At 49.9% G+C, this 17,346-nt stretch overlaps 5 protein-coding genes across 5 annotated transcripts; 2 read left to right on the forward strand and 3 right to left on the reverse strand.

Annotated features, from left to right (window-relative positions):
- Positions 1-77: 77 nt before the first annotated feature.
- UCRPA7_6230 (putative stress response protein rds1p-like protein) lies at positions 78-1,175 on the reverse strand (the record flags this gene model as incomplete). The annotated part of the gene is made up of 1 exon (XM_007918769.1): positions 78-1,175. One exon carries the CDS (start codon positions 1,173-1,175, stop codon positions 78-80), a length of 1,098 nt encoding a protein of 365 aa, XP_007916960.1.
- Positions 1,176-6,343: 5,168 nt separating this feature from the next.
- UCRPA7_6231 (putative choline dehydrogenase protein) lies at positions 6,344-8,234 on the forward strand (the record flags this gene model as incomplete). Its single annotated transcript, XM_007918770.1, has 2 exons — positions 6,344-6,553; positions 6,645-8,234. 2 exons carry the CDS (start codon positions 6,344-6,346, stop codon positions 8,232-8,234), a joined length of 1,800 nt encoding a protein of 599 aa, XP_007916961.1.
- Positions 8,235-11,069: 2,835 nt separating this feature from the next.
- UCRPA7_6232 (putative catalase 1 protein) lies at positions 11,070-13,356 on the forward strand (the record flags this gene model as incomplete). The annotated part of the gene is made up of 2 exons (XM_007918771.1): positions 11,070-11,297; positions 11,362-13,356. 2 exons carry the CDS (start codon positions 11,070-11,072, stop codon positions 13,354-13,356), a joined length of 2,223 nt encoding a protein of 740 aa, XP_007916962.1.
- A 205-nt stretch (positions 13,357-13,561) lies between these two features.
- On the reverse strand, positions 13,562-14,884 carry UCRPA7_6233 (putative udp-glucuronosyl udp-glucosyltransferase protein; the record flags this gene model as incomplete). The annotated part of the gene is made up of 1 exon (XM_007918772.1): positions 13,562-14,884. The coding sequence occupies one exon, from the start codon at positions 14,882-14,884 to the stop codon at positions 13,562-13,564; it is 1,323 nt and encodes a 440-aa protein (XP_007916963.1).
- A 1,663-nt stretch (positions 14,885-16,547) lies between these two features.
- On the reverse strand, positions 16,548-17,171 carry UCRPA7_6234 (putative cytochrome p450 protein; the record flags this gene model as incomplete). Its single annotated transcript, XM_007918773.1, has 2 exons — positions 16,548-16,620; positions 16,675-17,171. The coding sequence occupies 2 exons, from the start codon at positions 17,169-17,171 to the stop codon at positions 16,548-16,550; spliced, it is 570 nt and encodes a 189-aa protein (XP_007916964.1).
- Positions 17,172-17,346: the final 175 nt, after the last annotated feature.

Consider the following 17,346-nt stretch of genomic DNA (forward strand, 5'->3'; position numbering starts at 1 on the left):
TGCGTGTAAGAAACATTATGACGCGACTATTATATGGCATGTTTTTACTTCAATATATACTTATGAACAACGAGACATTAGAGTAGTGCAACTGCCAACGCGGCAGGCTGCTCTAATATTATTCCTGGACCTGCAACTACAGTTTCCTTTGTAGGAGCTCCAGGAGTATCTGCGACAACAGCGATGACAACACCCTTGTCCTTCTCGAACTCTGCCGGAATAGTGACGTTTATGGCTTTCTCAGGCCAGCAGGATGTGTCAATCGGCACACTGATATTTGAGACAGCGTGGAAGAAGACAGCATAATATTGCTTGTCGGCGCAGAAGCTCGGTTGGTTCGTCGCATCGGTGAAGTTCAGCGAGATCGTTGCGCCAGGCTCGAGCGACTTTGTGCCTTCCGCAGCACTGAGTGCTGGTAGATGCTGTCGTGGCGAGGGATACTCGAGATTCTCTGGTGGGCAACTTCCCGGAACGATGAAGGAGTTGGTTGTGTCCAAGATCTCGTTTGCATAGGGGAAGACGGTATCTGATGGCCCCGCGAATGGATTGGTCTTCCAGATCTCAAGCAGAGTCCAGACCTCATGGCGAGTTTCTGTCTCCGCAATCGCCAACATCGAACCCTTGGCCATGTCAATCTTGGCCTGCTGCACTAGGCCAGTGAGGAACGACATGCTCGACACCTCCAAGACAGTAGTGAGAGCCAGGAAGGAAGTTGGGTCATAGAATGGAAATTGGTATTTGCAGGCGCCTGGCTTGACCGAGGTCGAGGAGATTTGATTTTGAAAAATGCGGAGATGGCCATTCTCGTTGTTGCGAATCTCCATAATACGCTGATAGGTGTTGTTTGGATAGCCGGCTGCAACAAATGAGGAGGCGTTGAATGCCTCCACACCTTGCTGGTAGAAAGAGTAGATAATCCATTCTGCTGAAAGGAGATTTTGCCAAGTCACATCATCCACACCCGGAGGCCCTTTCTTAGTAGGCAGTATCGGATCGGTAATATTTCCCGGAAATACTGGTGGCACCTCGTAGTAGGTGCTGTAGAGAGAAGATTGACCAGGAATTGGGCCATAACTGGGGTCTGCCAACTTCTGTGCCTCAGATACAGGCGCAGCGTTGATCTCGGCAGCAAAGAGCGCGAGCGCAATAGATACGAAGCTTGCCCAGATCGCCATCTTTAGGAATAATAGGTTGTTGATGCAAGACCTCCACACGTCTCCCAACCAGAACCGGGTGCCTAGCACATAGTATATAAACGCATTGCGATTCGTATTTCTATGATCATGTCTGGGTCAGAGAGAGCGCTCTGACATCACCAAGTGCAAACTATTGAGTCCTTCAGACCCGCAACACAGCTTCACTGCACGGTCTGTCTATCTCAATACCATGTTCTTAGTTAGATCCCACTTACTGTGCAGTAGCTGTGCAGCAAGATCCACTGGAACAAAAGCAACAATGGATATCACGACGCACTACATGTGTCTAATGGCAACGGCGAGGACTGGCCCACGGATAGGGATGCTGATCAAAAAGTTCAAGCGTTTCCCAGGACTGCACGGGAGTCGATCATCGTAGATCGGTGGATACGACCAGGCAAGGGCCGCAGGTTCCAATTACACGTTAAGCCGTTAGTGGCTGCAGGTCCCCCCACAGCGCCAGAGGGTTGGGGCTCAACCACGATAGCGGCTCGATGATGGCGGGTCTTAGCGCGCTCTGTTACTCTTTCCAGCGGTCTCAGCTCCCAGTTGCCAGGGGCTAATGCACTGCTTCCTTGTTCACCTGTGGGCAATCAACCAGCCAAGATGACGCTAGCCTCGGCCGCCAGATCCGGCATCAAATAATCCGAGTGCTATCTTTGCAAACTCCGGCTTGATCATTGTTAGACCAGACTTCTTCCCAGAGTGCTTCGATTCTCGGTCATTTTCCAGGCCGTAGCCATTCACTCATGCACGAGAAGCAAGGGATTTCGGTGAGAGGTAATGAGAGTAATGGCTCTACGCATCAAATTCGCGAATCACCAGTGAGACAATGTCACGCCGAACCAGCTTACACGATTCTGACTATTTGTTTTAAGCGAGAGACATAAGGCCGGTGCGCTGACAACAGGTCCTCGTCTCTGAGATGGGCACAATTTCGATCACTAGGTATCCTCCCAGTGATATGCAGGCAACCTTCGTTAATTAGGCAAGCTCGGTTTCAGTGTCACTTAAAGTCACAACAGACATGAATGTAGTAGTCCTATTGAGGGTGTGAAGCTTCCGACGAGCGGATAGAATTGTTATTATTAATCTATGGGAACGAATTATATGTACCATTTCCATAGCAAGGTCCATCAATGTCATAACCACTTGCATTTTGCACAGCAACACCACCAGCACCAAATCGAATAACATTGCCACCATATGTATACGGCAGCCAGCCCATCGCCGGAGGTCCATCTACTGGATCTTTCATGAAAGCCATTAGATAGTCTTGCATTGCTTCGCTAGTCTCGACTTCGAGTGCCGATGGCCCCTCGGTCGAGTTTGTCACACTATAGCCATAAGTTCCAAAGTTCATAACCAAGTCCGCAGCATGATACGCGCCAAGCCAGCTGTATGGATTCTGATTAGGCCAGGCACCAGCATATTGGTAGCGATAGGTGGTTAGGTTCGCAGCAGCGCGTAAGAGACTGGTGTTAGCAGTCGGACACACCCATCCGGATAGGTTGCCAGCGTCGACCGCTGCTTGGTATGGTCCTTCAGTCACATTCGATGTAGGCCAGGCTGTCAGACTGGCGCCATTGTTCGCACAATCCGAAAAGATGGCTGGATTTGGTGATATTTTTCCGGCTGCAGCTCTCGCAGAGTAATTAGAGAATATGTAGACCTCGTCGGCAATCGGGCCGAAATTGATACTTGGTTTGCTCTTATACTGCCCTACAAAGTTCTCAATCTCAGCCATTGGAACCTGCTGCATGCACTCGAGCTCTGCGTCGGGCTCGCTCGGAAAGTCGCAGCCTAAGCTCTTAGCAACAAAGGTAAAGTTTGTGTGCGTGTAGTCTTTTGACGGAAGCGACTTCAGGGCAGTTCCCGACTGCGAAAATGAGCCCTTTACGATAGGGTTGTCCCAGAAAGCATAGTTGTGATAGTCAACACTTTGAGAACCTGCGGACTGGCCCCAGAGTGTTATCGAATCTGGATCGCCCCCAAATGATGCAATGTTTTCGGCAACCCATTCAAGAGCCAGTCTCTGATCTAGAAGAGCAACATTCGGTACATCTAAGGCAGCAGCATTTGGAAAGCCGAAGATATTGACTCGATAGTTGATAGTTACAACAATGTGGCCCTGGGTGCGGTTGACCCATGAGGCTGGGATCTGACCTGGTATTTCAATGCCGCCGGTTGAGAAGCCCCCTCCTGTCATGAAAAAGGCAACAGGTAGCTTTGCATTCTTTGCCACTCTACTTGGCGTCCAAATTGCTAGGCTAAGACAATCTTCAGATCCGGTTTGGAGACTCAGTCCGGTAGTGTGATTCTGACTACCATTATCAACCAACAAGTAAGGTGTATACAGATTCCAGAAACTGACGCCACTTGCCACAAACTGGGGACAAGAAGGAGGATATCGTGTAGAGTAATGATGCTTTGTGGAAGGTGGTAGAGGCTGGGGCGGGAGGAATCGAAGCTTGCCAACGGGGGGTTGAGCATAAGGGATGTTGCGAAATTCTCGGACTGCACTGTAATCGGGATTTACGGCGCCTGTATAGGTGCCGGTTTTCGTTCGGACGGTCAAGTTCGGACCCTTGGCCGGCCCGCACAACCCCTCCCCGAGGGCAGCGAGCAGGGTTCCTATGACGATTGCGGACTTCATAACTACGATGATTCGCGCGGCGAGTTTTTCGTCAATCTCACCTATCTTCCTACGAGCCAGATCATCCAATGTCCATTCAATTGGCAGATTTGAGCACCTATATACTCACTCACACTCGGATATAAATCGTGCAACCGACTTAGTGTCGGCGTTGTTTACACAAGCTCCTAGGTATAATGGTTGAGATAATCGATCAGGCCCCATCACATGATGCTTGCGGGGTTTGATACCCCACGATTTGGTCATTCGCGCTTGTTGACATCGAACAGTTGCGCCACATCTGGGGATCGCTTAACCTGGTTCGGAAATAAGTCTAACATCTAGCATCGTAGTCCTCGGTTCTACGATACATCGGCCCGATATGAGTCTTTGGTGTTGACAAACCTAGACTGCGGCTGCTTGCATCCGCAACCGACCGATCCTAAGCTATCTTTTGCGGCATGGGATGCTGATTAGGACTTGGAATACTGTACTGTACCATATGTAAGCTTTGCACCGACTTTTCCTCACGGCTCATCGCGGAGACCTTGTCCGTTACCACAATTTCTTCGCTGGCGGCTTAGCTAGCGCTCAGAATTGGTAACGCGCGGTAAAATTGTTGAGGCTAGATTCTTGTTGTCATAGACAGTGCCGAAAGAATGACCGAAGAAAGACTACCATGACATCATCATAATTAGGTTGATTGTTGTGTTTTGACTGAATGTAGGGCCGACTGTTGGGAAGCGGCGAACTGAATGCTTCTAACCGACTGTGACAAGATCTACAGCCCATCGGTGAATCTGCCTCTGAGCAAGAAAAATATAATTGGGGGTGCCTTTCCTCGCCGAGTAAATATGGATATGAAGGCATAGGACTATTGCCTAATAGGCTTTGCATTTGACCCTCTTGTAGGTCGTGGCAACTTTTTGCGCCTTTCAACAGTGCAGGGCAAGTGAAGCCCAGAATTGTGATCTTGACTCGATGGTGACAAAAGACTCATAAACAGATACATGCAATAAAGGATCCAGAGGTTCGACAAGAACTGGCATCTTAGAAATCTGACAGAGTCTTATCTATTATCTCGACCAAAGGTCGCTCTACGCTTTTCTTATAATGCGCTTAATTGACATGGTGCTCGTTAATTTACCTAGAAACCTAGTTAGGTAGTGAGGCGGTTTCCGAGGTGGCATGTGCCCTGTAGGGCTAATGGTACCTCATGTATAAATAGATCATCTCAGACACCTCCGAAGACCTTTTGAGTCCAAAACTTATTAGATACAATGGCGCCATAATCCGAGAAAAGTGAAACAGATTGAAGATTAGTGCAAACTGGAGAGCGGTGTGCGACAAGGTTATGTTGTCCGCAAAGCTGGGAGGTTTAGATCGTCCAGGATGCCCGCCCAAGGCATAGAGGCTGGCTGGGGTGCCAGCTTCAACGGTGGAGCTTAGCCTAATTAGGTTGATTTTACGATTGAGATGATAGCCTACTGCGCGTGCTGGTAGGGTACATGCAGCAAGATGTAAAAGCCGACGACTCGTCATTCAAAGGAAGATATTTCCAGGGAGTCCAGCATCTATACGAAGAGTACGTTCGTTTCGTGTTTGACGTGGGAAACCGGGGTTTGAGCGATATTGGGAGATGTCACTTCACTTCTTTTCAATTATGAGCATGAATTTCAGTTATCATTGTTGTAACATTGCAGTGCTTATTGAAAGCCTCCTCACATTTTCAAGTTATCTTTAAATATCTCCTTTGTCAAGGCCGGCTATAATGTATGTCAATCTGCACCCTGATCCGTATATCCATGTAGTTCGCGGATTATCTAGAAGCACATAGAAGTGGTCCAGAGTTAATAGACACGTGGAATTTCGTTGCAGATTGTGCTGCTGGAAGGATAGCCCTCTCCTTGTACAACTAAGTCTCTGAAATCTCGCGATGTTATTTACAAATGTTCATTGACGTTTCGTGACATCCGGCATCGACTGTTCGGCATGCGATTCGGTACTTCCCGGCACCTTATGTGTACTAAGGTATAATAATGGCCAAAATCCCAAGCTGCTGTAAGCAATGCCTCTTATAATATTAGCTCTCCACTACAGTGATCCTTCCCGCGATTACTCGTTTACTGTACCTTGATCCTATCATGGTGGAACCGTTGTGCGGCAAATCATGCTGCAATGAGGTGGAACCCTGCTATGCTTCCTGGTCTCTTCCTGCAGGACCTGTCGCCATGATTCACCGGCTGTGCCGGGAGTAAGCAAATTATTGCCCTTATAAGGCATACATTTCGTCGAAGTATAAAGTGGCAATCGCTGTGATCAATCCTTAAAGTTTTGACAATCATCGAGCTTTTCTCACATTTCAATAGGTTTTCTAACGTGGCCATCTCCAAAGAGGCCGACAATTTCAACAACCCTGTACAGAGGCTTCTCATCAGGCCATCACTCTACAAATCAAACCAATTGTCTACTCCAAAGTCGTCGTTCTCACTCACTGGATGATTGGTCCGCAATGGGTTCCTATGAATATGATTTCATTATCATTGGCGGCGGCACAGCAGGGCTGGTGCTTGCCAACCGTCTAACAGAAGATCCGGCACTCAAAGTGCTAGTTATTGAGGCCGGCGCAGATCAGAAAGATGACCCGCGAGTCAACGTTCCTGGAATGTGGTCTGCTTTGGCCAAGACGTCTTCAGACTGGGCTTTTACCACAACACCCCAGGTAAGATCCCACAACCTGAACAAGGCAATCGGCCTCATTATTTCACTCATCTTTCAATGAGCATTACTACCTGCTGATAATTTCAACCTAGGATGCTCTCGCCGGCCGTATTATGCATGCATCACAGGGCCGGGTTCTTGGTGGCAGCAGTGCTATCAATGGACTCATCTTCACGCCGCCGCCGGAATCAAATATTACAGGTTGGGCCAAGCTGGGAAACCCAGGCTGGGAGTGGCCGAGCTTTTCCAAATCGATGATGAAGTCCTTTTCATTGACAGACAAGACGAAGCAAGTGTCAGATGGTGCACTCCAGATTTCCTATCCTGACCAGTCTGATAACCAATGGTTTGAAATTTGGAAAAATACCCTCAATGGCCTCGGCATCTCCGTTACGGGTGATCTTTTCACTGGGAAAGCAAACGGCTTGATCATCAACCCTGAAAACATCCACCCAGCGACCAAGTTGCGAAGCTACGCCTTGAACGCGTATCTAACGCCTATAAATGATCGTGCTAATCTAACTGTTATAACGCAAGCGGCAGTGGAAAGGATCAATTTCAAACAGTCAGATTCCGGTAAAGCTATAGCCGAGAGCGTTCAATTTGTCAAGGACAGCGAGGTGATAACCGTCACCGCTGGGAAGGAGGTCATTCTAGCCGCAGGCGGTATCAATTCGCCGATGTTGCTTGAGAAGTCTGGTATTGGATCGGCAAAGCTTCTGAAAAACTTGGGTATTGACGTCGTTGTTGCCAACCCAAATGTTGGCGAGAATCTGCAGAATCATGTCATGGTCACGGTGAGCTTTGAAGTCAAAGAGGGTCTCAACACGATAGATCCCCTGATACGTCAGGAGCCTGCCGCTCTCGCCGCGGCAGCCGCCGCCTACGAGAAGCAATCTGGTCCACTCGCCACGAGTAATACGTCGGTGACTGCGCAACTTCCGTTCCCGGGGATTCAAACAGAAGAAGGCAAGAGGGACCTCGATGAGTTGATCGGCCAGACCCTGGATGCGAACATTCGCGATGGATCGTTGACTACGCCTTTCGACAAGGCACACAAAGACTTCATCCGCTCCGTTTTATATTCTACAGATGAAGCATCGGGTTGCTATATTACGGCTCCTGGATGGGCAGGACTGGCCCCCGACGGCTCGAGAGCACCTCCGCCTGGCGGTAATGGCAACTATTTCTCCGTTGCCCTTTTGAGTACACATTCGCTGTCTCGAGGCTCGACACACATCACGTCCAAGTCAGCCTCCTCACCAGATGGTGTGATTATCAATCCTAAATATCTGTCGCATCCGCTTGACGTGGAGGTGTTCGCTCGTAATCTGCGCCAGGTGGAAACACTGTTCGCATCTGAGCCGCTTGTGAGCCAACTCAAACCAGGTGGAAACCGCAATCCTCCAGCCGCTTCAACAGGGTTTTTTGCGGATCTCGAAAATGGCAGAGAGTATGTGCGAAATGCCGCAGTGGGTGCTCAGCATTACGTGGGCACCTGTTCTATGATGCCTCGAGAGATGGGCGGCGTTGTCGACCCCCAGCTCCTCGTCTATGGCACGGAGAACCTTCGCGTCTGCGATTCTAGCATAATCCCATTGATACCGCGGGCGAATGTTCAAGCGGCTGTGTACGGTGTTGCAGAACATGGGGCCACGATCATCAAATCCAGTATGAATTAGGTATTGATTGAAAGTCCAGTTTCCTGAGCAAGTCTGGAGGCCATAATCATCTTGTACTGTGGCATGTTGCTTGAGATTCAATCAGAAAAAAGCGCTACTCCCCGTAGCTCGATCTATCTGGCAAGATGTATCAATATCCATGGTTTCCCGGATGGTCTAAGAAGGTGTCCATTTGCATGTCCCGAGAACAAGAGGTCCCGAGCGCTGTCCCGAAAGTTCCAATTAAATCCTATCGTAGATATACACTCAGCAATTCAATGCCTCACGGCGGAACTAGTAGTTAGCCGCCAAGTTAATAAGGCTTCGACTCATCATCATCCCTGCGTAATAAACTCAACCTACCAAGGTCGCCCAGCCGGCTTCGATACTGCAAATCGTAAATCTAGCAATCAGAGAAGATACATCTCCCTCCTGATTCATTGCTTAATTTCCATTGCCGTCGTCAAACGCTTTTGACACTCTCGATCAACATACTCCCCCCCCCCCTTGCCAAGAAACCTTCTTCTCCAAAGGCAATCGTTGAGTGCGTTCTTTCACCTCCACTCCTCTCCTTCTTCCGCACACGGATCTGACATCTCTAGGAATTACCACCTTCTCCACTGCTTTTCCCTCACATGGAAGACGCCATCTCCGTAGAGAGGCAGCTACACTCGAGCATGGGAAGCTTCGACCTATCAGGATAATCATAAAGGTCTAATACCAGCCCTCTTTGATCGCCATCTCGTGTCCATTTTGAGAACCTTCTTTCTTGTCCTCAATTTCCCTTCCCTCGCCTCGACATTATCAAAGTTCTAGAAACCCGAAGGCACGAAAGCCTCAGACTGGAGCAACCGAGTCCAAGCAACCTGTCCTCTCCGACCAGGATTACAGATGTGATGGAACCAGTCGCAGGGGACGTACCTACCGTCCCAGTCTCTCCGACCACTTCCTTCCAAGCCCTCCCAAATGAGATCCAAATCATGATCTGGAAGTTGATCATATCCGGGTATGAGGACAGATTCCTACAAGTTAAATACCAGGGAAGGAAAGGCGGCCGCAGGTGTCGCCTCTGGGGTAATCCAGGTCAGCTAAGCTTTACAAGAGTCTGCATACTCTCTAGATCAAGTGCTATCGACACTTGCACATTCATATTCAAAGATGCCACAGGTGGAGGCTTTTGGTGGAATTGCAGCTCTGATATCTTGCTTTATTGATAAAGCCTTTGATAAGAACATGGGCAACGCTCTTCGAGAAGCAAAAGGGCTAAGGAGCGTCCGGCGAGTAGCTGTTGAGCTTGAGCTCCTAGATGAGCGGGGCTCGTTTCGATATATTATGACGTTGGGATTTCTTGGGGAAGTTTTTAGGCACTTTCCACGTGCAGTGGAAGTCATCTTTCTCCAGAGCCGGGACGCAGATATCTACACAAAACCTGGCTACAAGGCGCTTCCTATCATCAAACTCTACCCAAGTAGCAATGGCTGTGTTTGGCCTCATATCATCCAGCCAACGCTTGAGCAGCTTGAATGTGCTCGCCAATTCGCCATCAAAGTCTCTCTCTGTACCGAGATCAGAGAACAAGACCTTGAGACCAAATTGAAAGCGCTTATACCTCTAAAGATTCAGCACATGAATTATATACGACTTGGCGCTGGAGATCTGAGGAGAGAGGCCGCCTCTCGCAGTGATGGTGAGTCTCTAGCATGAATTCTGGATTGCAAATGAAGTCCGATTGTACTAACTTCTGAAAGATGAGAATCGCGAATACCATGCCAATCTAGTCCGAATCATCCTCAAAGCCTTAGGTTGCCGTCGAAGAGAACAGAATTGAATACATCACGCGACTGTTGGTATTTCCATGCCAACCGGCGCGTATTACAAAATCTGCCATGGGAATAGCGACGAACGTGGAGTGAAGGATTTACAAAGCTGGCTTTCTCATCATCACCTTGCTTTCAGTTCAAGGTTATTCCGAATTAGAGCGGAACATATCATTCTCATTCACCTTACACAGTTCGAGAACACTCTTGATAGATAGTTTCTATAGTTCTCGGCTTCTGCCTCCCACATACCGGAGCCAGGGTGTGTGCCATGCCGGTCGAGGTTGGAAGGAGAGGGCCAATCAGGCTTGGTGTGAATGTCATGATGGCTCGTGCACCAGTGGTGCTGGTGGTGGCACTCCAAACTTTTAGTGGGGTGGATTAGCGGGGAGATGCCGTGGACAGCAGTGCTAAGTAGAGCTAAGGCAGGGCGTATAGCGGGGCCGGAGCCTCCTCTCCGCGTGGTTGACGTTGACGGGAGAGATTACATCAAGATTCCGTCGCCTCCATCCACATTCGACCTCATCATCGATTTCTCCAAGACGCCGCTTGATGCTGACTTTTCTTTTGTGCTACCGGTAGTCTAGCTGGGAGACGCCTCTCTTCCCCCCTTTGCCAATTGCCGGGTGATTTGCGCTTACCTGCGTAATCCACTAAAAGCTTTGCCTGATTCGTGAGGGGATGCCGTTCCTGGAGTCCAGCTCCCAAAAGCTTCCCGGAGGTCCAATGGCGGGTGGCGCCTCCCTTCAATGGGCTGCGATGCCCCTCAATGCCCCTCATCCGCGGCGTGATGTCAAACAATCGTTGACGTCAGTGACAGTAGCAGTAGCAGCACCCCTGACCGACCCATGAACGAATATCCTTTCCTTCACACACTAGACTAGAGAACAGAGCTCCGAGCTATCGCCGTCTCCCTCGACCAACTATATGAGCTGCTATTCCACCTGCCCACCTCCCGTTGCAGCCGCATATCGTCCTGCCCTACATAACCCACTTCGATCCTCCGCCCATCCCATATCGAGTCGCGACGTTGACGTTGATGGCCTCTATCATTCCCGATACTGTGAAGAAAGCACAGCAGATCATCATGGGTTCCCAAGGCGACAAGCTCGCCGACCTTCAGGCCAGCACCAAGGAGCCGACCAAGGACACACGCATCACATCCGACTATGGCGTCAAGCAGGAGAATACTGATCACTGGCTGAGCATCACCAACGAGGACCACACCGGTCCGTCGCTGCTGGAGGACCCGTTCGGTCGGGAGAAGGTACATTGATCCACATGACATACAACTTGTTTGGTCGCCAATATGCTAACGCCTACTTGTCAAGATTCACCGCTTTGACCATGAGCGAATCCCCGAGCGTGTCGTCCATGCCCGAGGAGCAGGTGCCTTCGGTCGCTTCACGCTATTTGAGAGCGCCGAGGACGTCACCTTTGCCCCCGTTCTCACCGATACGTCCCGCGAAACTCCCATCTTCGTCCGCTTCTCGACCGTCCTCGGCAGCCGTGGTAGCGCTGATACTGTAAGAGATGTCCGCGGGTTTGCTGTCAAGTTCTACACGCAAGAAGGCAATTGGGATATTGTGGGCAACAACATTCCAATCTTCTTCATCCAGGATGCTATGAAGTTTCCAGATCTCATCCATGCCGGAAAGCCAGAGCCGAACAACGAGGTCCCCCAGGCACAGACTGCACACAACAACTTCTGGGACTTCGTATTCAATCATTCCGAGGCTACACATATGTACATGTGGGCCATGTCGGACCGTGGCATTCCTCGCTCATACCGCATGATTCAGGGGTTCGGCGTCAACACCTTTACCCTAGTCAATGCAAAGGGAGAACGCTCCTTTGTCAAGTTTGTCTGGACTCCTGTGCTAGGAGTTCATTCGCTCGTCTGGGACGAGGCTCTGAAGCTTGCTGGGCAGGACCCAGACTTCCACCGAAAGGATCTTGGCGAGGCAATTGACAATGGTGCATTCCCGAAATGGAAATTTGGCATCCAAGTTATCCCTGAGGCCCGGGAGCATGATTTCGACTTCGACATTCTCGACGCTACCAAGGTGTGGCCCGAGGACCTTGTACCTACTCGGTACATCGGTGAGCTAGAGCTCAACAGGAACGTCGACGAGTACTTCACACAGACTGAGCAGGTCGCGTTCTGCACTAGCCATGTCGTTCCTGGCATTGGGTTCTCCGATGACCCTCTGCTGCAGGGCCGAAACTTCTCCTATCACGACACCCAGCTGTCACGACTTGGAACGAACTGGCAGGAGCTGCCCATCAACAGACCTGTGTGCCCTGTCATGAACTTCAACCGCGACGGCGCTATGCGACACACAATTCACAAGGGAACAGTCAACTACTGGCCCAACCGCTACTCCGTGAACCCGCCCGCTACTCGTGAAGAGGGTGCATATCTTGACTACGCGCAGAAGATTGCTGGCATCAAGCAACGCACCAAGAGCAAGAAGTTCAAGGAGCATTTCGCACAGGCACAGCTTTTCTTCAACAGCTTGTCACCTATCGAGCAAAAGCATGTCGCCGATGCATTGAGCTTCGAGCTCGACCACTGCGAGGACCCTGTTGTCTACGAGCGAATGACACAGCGCTTGACGGATATTGACCTGGGTCTAGCACAGACTGTCGCAGATATGGTTGGCGGTGAGGCTCCACAGAAGGCTAGTCGACAAAATGCCGGCCAAAAGGCCAAGGCCCTATCACAATTTGACTTCCCACCCGAAAAGCCCAGTATCATCTCTCGCCGTGTTGCCATTATCATTGCCGATGGATATGACCCTGTCTCCTTCGGTGCAGTAAAGACCGCGCTCGCGGCTGCCCAAGCTACTCCTATTGTTATTGGACCCAAACGTAATGAGATCTTTGCTGCAGGCCAGTCGTCGCAAAAGGGCAAGGGCGTCATTCCTGATCATCACCTTGAGGGCTTCCGGTCCACAATGGTTGATGCGATATTTGTTCCTGGCGGGAAGCAGTCGATTGACACATTGTCCAAGAATGGTCGTGCGCTACACTGGATTCGAGAAGCATTCGGTCATCTCAAGGCCATCGGTGGTACAGGCGAGGCTGTACAGCTATTGAACACGGCTTTTGCTCTACCTGCTGTACAAATCTCCAGTGGATCCAATGCCGTTGAGAGTTATGGTGTTGTCACACTGCAAAGCGTCTCCCCTTCAAGCTTTGGCGAGGCCATCAGCATTGCCAAAGGCGCAACAGGCTTCTTGGAGCAGTTCTTCTTCTCCATTGCTCAGCATAGGAATTGGGATCGCGAGTTGGACGGTTTGAGCACTATGGTAGCCTACTAAGAAGCTTCTGCTGCTTTAGTCTGAGGGTATATGGTATCATTCGGCGTTCGCAAGTTCGAATGCGCAGGGAAATTGTAATGCTATCCGCAATGATATTGCCAAAAGCCAGTCTGCATTGCTCTATCATGACAGAAATTGATTTGCTTGACAAATAACTCTTTGGTGCTCAGGAATCGTGCATTATTTCAATTAGAGCGTGTCATCATTACGCCAATTTCTTAATCCAGGCATCTATATGCTTCATGAAATCCAGAGTTATGTTCTCCCTTCTTATCTCTGCGACCCGCGCCTTGTATTTATGGTCAGTTAGCAGTTTCTCAACGCCTTCTCGCACAGCATTTTCTGTCGGTGTGGCCGTTCTCAAATTGACTGCCACGCCTGCCCACTCCGCTCTCATCGCCACTTCTGCCTTGTCCTCCGAGATCCCAGCCATGACCATCGGTATGCCGTTCATGATGCCGTGCATATATCCACCAAACCCTCCGTTGAATACGAAGACGTCCGTGTGCGGTAGGATCGCATCATATGGCAGGTAGTCTATCACCCGAGCATTTGAAGGTACGTCAAAGTCTTCTGGAAGAGATGCGTCTCGCTTCCCGAGTGTAGCCACGATGATGGCTTCCTGATTGTCCGCTAGACCGCGAATAGCCGGCTGGATGAGTTGGTCTGGCTTGTTGTTAACCGTTCCCTGCGTTACGAAGATAATTCGCTTTCTTTCACTTGATTCACGAGGTAGCTCGGCGTTCGCCAAAATCTCGCTCCACCAGGCTGGATATTTGAAAGTCGGATCGATTGCCTTGAGAGGCATGCCGCCGCTGAATTCAAACTTTTCGGACATGTTCGTGCGCGGATACTCCAGACTCGGGCTGTACGGCAGAAGCGTGACTTCGCCGGTCGTGATACAGACCATGAAGAATTCACCGCCTATATCTCTCGTGGCTCCAAGAGACTTGACGACCTTGTTCGCGTGCGCCTCGATCTCCCGATGGCCCGGCTCTTGCTCCTCGTATATCAGTCGATTCCGCTCGTGCCCCTCAGGGCTGGGGTCATATTCCAGATTTGACAAAAATGGCGGGACCTCCAAGCTGCCCGTGACAATGATTGACGTATGGAAGTTAATCACCCTCGGAAACCGATCATATCCTCTCGGCGGTGGCGCGCCGAGCTGATACGGCAACGTCCCAAGGAACATGATCTCATTGAAAATCACCACGCTGCGATTAGGATACCGTGCCCGCACGTTCTCAAGACAGCGCGTCAGCGCAGCCATGCGCACGGGCATCGAGTCGACAAAGACGTGCTTCACCGCAAAGGTGTGCCGCGCCTTGGGATCCCCGACGGCGCGCAGCTTCAGCCCCAGCTCGCGTGTCACGAAGTTTGGACACTCGTAGTAAGTCGCGCCAGTTGCGCGGATCTGCGCCTCGAATTGAGGCCCGCCGACGAAGAAGACTTGCAAAGAGCGCGAGACGAGGTGTGAGGCGATTTGGAGCAGGGGCAAGGTGTGGCCGACTTCAGGCATTGCGGCCATCACGATCAGGGGCTGGGAGTCGGGCCCATCTGAGGTGGTTGCTGGCTGGGCGGCCATAGTGTCCAATGCTCCCTTTCAGTGGCAATTACTCTTGGTCTTAAGAGACAATGTTTGAAGTCATCATGCTGGCTAAGTAAAGCGTTGTAAATGCAAGTCATGGAAGTGTGGTTTGTTTAATGTGCGGCGTATTTGCGCCTAAATCGTTTCCACAATTCCTAGGCGATCTTGCTGTGCCAAGAAAGGATTCTTGACTATCTAGGTACTCCCCTTCAAACCCTAGTTTATCTTATGAGGTGAAAGCGATTGGCTAGGGCCTGTTTAGTCCGCAGCTCTAGCATCATCCTTCCAGTTTTATCCCGGCTTACATGAGATAGGTCTGACGGGCAGGCAGATTCAGTCTTATCAGGCAGTAAGATTACATCCTACCGACAGTCTAGTCCATCAAGCTTGGAAATTGAATTGCTAGACCGCCATGCACAGGACTTAGGATTGGCGAGCCCATTCCTGGTTAGGTGACCAACATTAATAGACTGATCACTATGCTGCTATCAGAACTAACTTGAGATGGCAAGCCTCCATAAGTTCGGCGTCCCTATGGCTCGTGAGTACGAACATTGCATAACATGTCTACCACTGACATTCTATCTGCTTTGTAGTGATTGCTTCCGGCTCCTTTTCCCTTTCTTCACATTGTGGTGTCATATAATGCCATAATTTAACAAGATATAGTGATTATCATCAGTAGTGCCGAGATGAATGCTGGTTTTCTAGGCTGTATCGATGTCAGTTTGAACCAACAATGAATGAGAATGTATTGGATCCTATTTCGGTGGTTCGCGTTCGAGCACACGAATCCACATTTCATCTTGAAGAAACAATCCGTAGTTTCTACTTCGCCAGGGGTTTTCAGGATCTAAGATCTCGAGGTCAAACTTTCGAAGAAGCTAGAGGACAGAGATCAGTTGCTTGTATGACATGGCAATTTCAAGGCAGCCAGTTGCTAAGCAGCACGTACCTCGACATAGACCTTGTTCAACTCCATAAAGGCAATCGTCTTCCCTGCGCAACCCCATCTTCCGTACCCAAACACCAACTCAGTCTGCTTCTGCATTTTGCTTCTAGCAGAGGAGTCCGCTTCAATCCATCTTTCTGGGCGAAAAACATCGGCATCGATGCCGAACACGGTTTTGTCGTGGGTTGTAGCCCATGTATTGTGAGCAACTCGGGTCCCAGGAGGAATATATCTCCCTTCGAATGTGTCTCCTTTCGGACCAGCCTCTTTCATCAGTAAGCCAGTGAACGGAGGGTGGACTCGAAGACCTTCCCATATGACAGCCTTTCTCTTGTAAGCATTGAACAATGTGTCAAACGCATAAAGCTTACTTGGAGATATGGAAGTCTTAGAGCCTCCTGGTTAGCGATAGGACTAGAGATCTTTTGATCTGCGATTCCATCTTCAATCTCCTTTTTCAATGTCGAATACACTCTAGGTGATGTTACGATGTGGAGCATTGTTGATCGGATGGCGGTGGCTGTAGTATCTGAACCAGCAATGATCTGAAGGAGGGCCTCGGTTTGTGCTTCACGCTGATTCAGGCCATGGCGAACAAATGACCCCTAGAGATTCATATAAGTATGTCTTTGGTGGGTGCTGTCGGTGGGCTCAACTAACAAGCATGTCCTTGTGATCTTTTGCATCGGGTCCAAATCGCTCGGTCACCATAACCTTCGCCACCCTACGCAGGTGATTAGTGCCAAGAAGAAGTTTATAAGAATATAGCGTTGCATACCCCATTAACTTCCCAACACCTTTATCATCTGTCTCCTTTGGCCCAATCAAGCGCAGCATCCAATCAGATAGAAAGATTCTCTGCAGCCATGGGATCTCGGCAAAGGTTGGGATCAAGTTGACCAAGTCCTCGGTCGTCTTGATATACTGGTGGACGTCTCCATCTTTAGTGAGAAATCCAAATGGTTCACCAAACGCCACAGATGTGAGGGTGTCAAGCGTAAAGTACTGGCCAATCTTGCCAAAATCAGCTGGCCGCAATTTTTCGCTGCTAGACAGGTATTTTTTCTTCAACAAATTGACGAGGGCCTTTACTTGCGAGTCGATACCAGACTCCAAGGCTGGGTTCTCTTTCCCAGCATAGCCAGCAGCTGTCTTGGTTTTCAAAGCATCGTGGATATCGACATCTCGGACACTGCCCATTGTGTCATGGTAGGGATCGAGGCGCATAGCACGGTACCAGGTGCTGCGAGCATACGTAGAGCGTGCTGCTGACATTCGGCGGATAAGCTCTGGATTAGAAGTCAAAAGATCGTTGGGTCCAATCCTGACTATGGAACCATATCTCTTGGTTATATCATGATATTCGATGTGGGCTCGTCCAGAGCGTGAGCGTCTAAGCATCGGGAAGTATGATATTGCTGCCAGTAACGGTCCGGGGAACTCGCGGAGT

The sequence above is a fragment of the Phaeoacremonium minimum genome (genome assembly GCF_000392275.1).
Source record: "Phaeoacremonium minimum UCRPA7 unplaced genomic scaffold PA7_03_scaffold_455, whole genome shotgun sequence".
Taxonomy (NCBI): Eukaryota; Fungi; Ascomycota; class Sordariomycetes; order Togniniales; family Togniniaceae; genus Phaeoacremonium; species Phaeoacremonium minimum.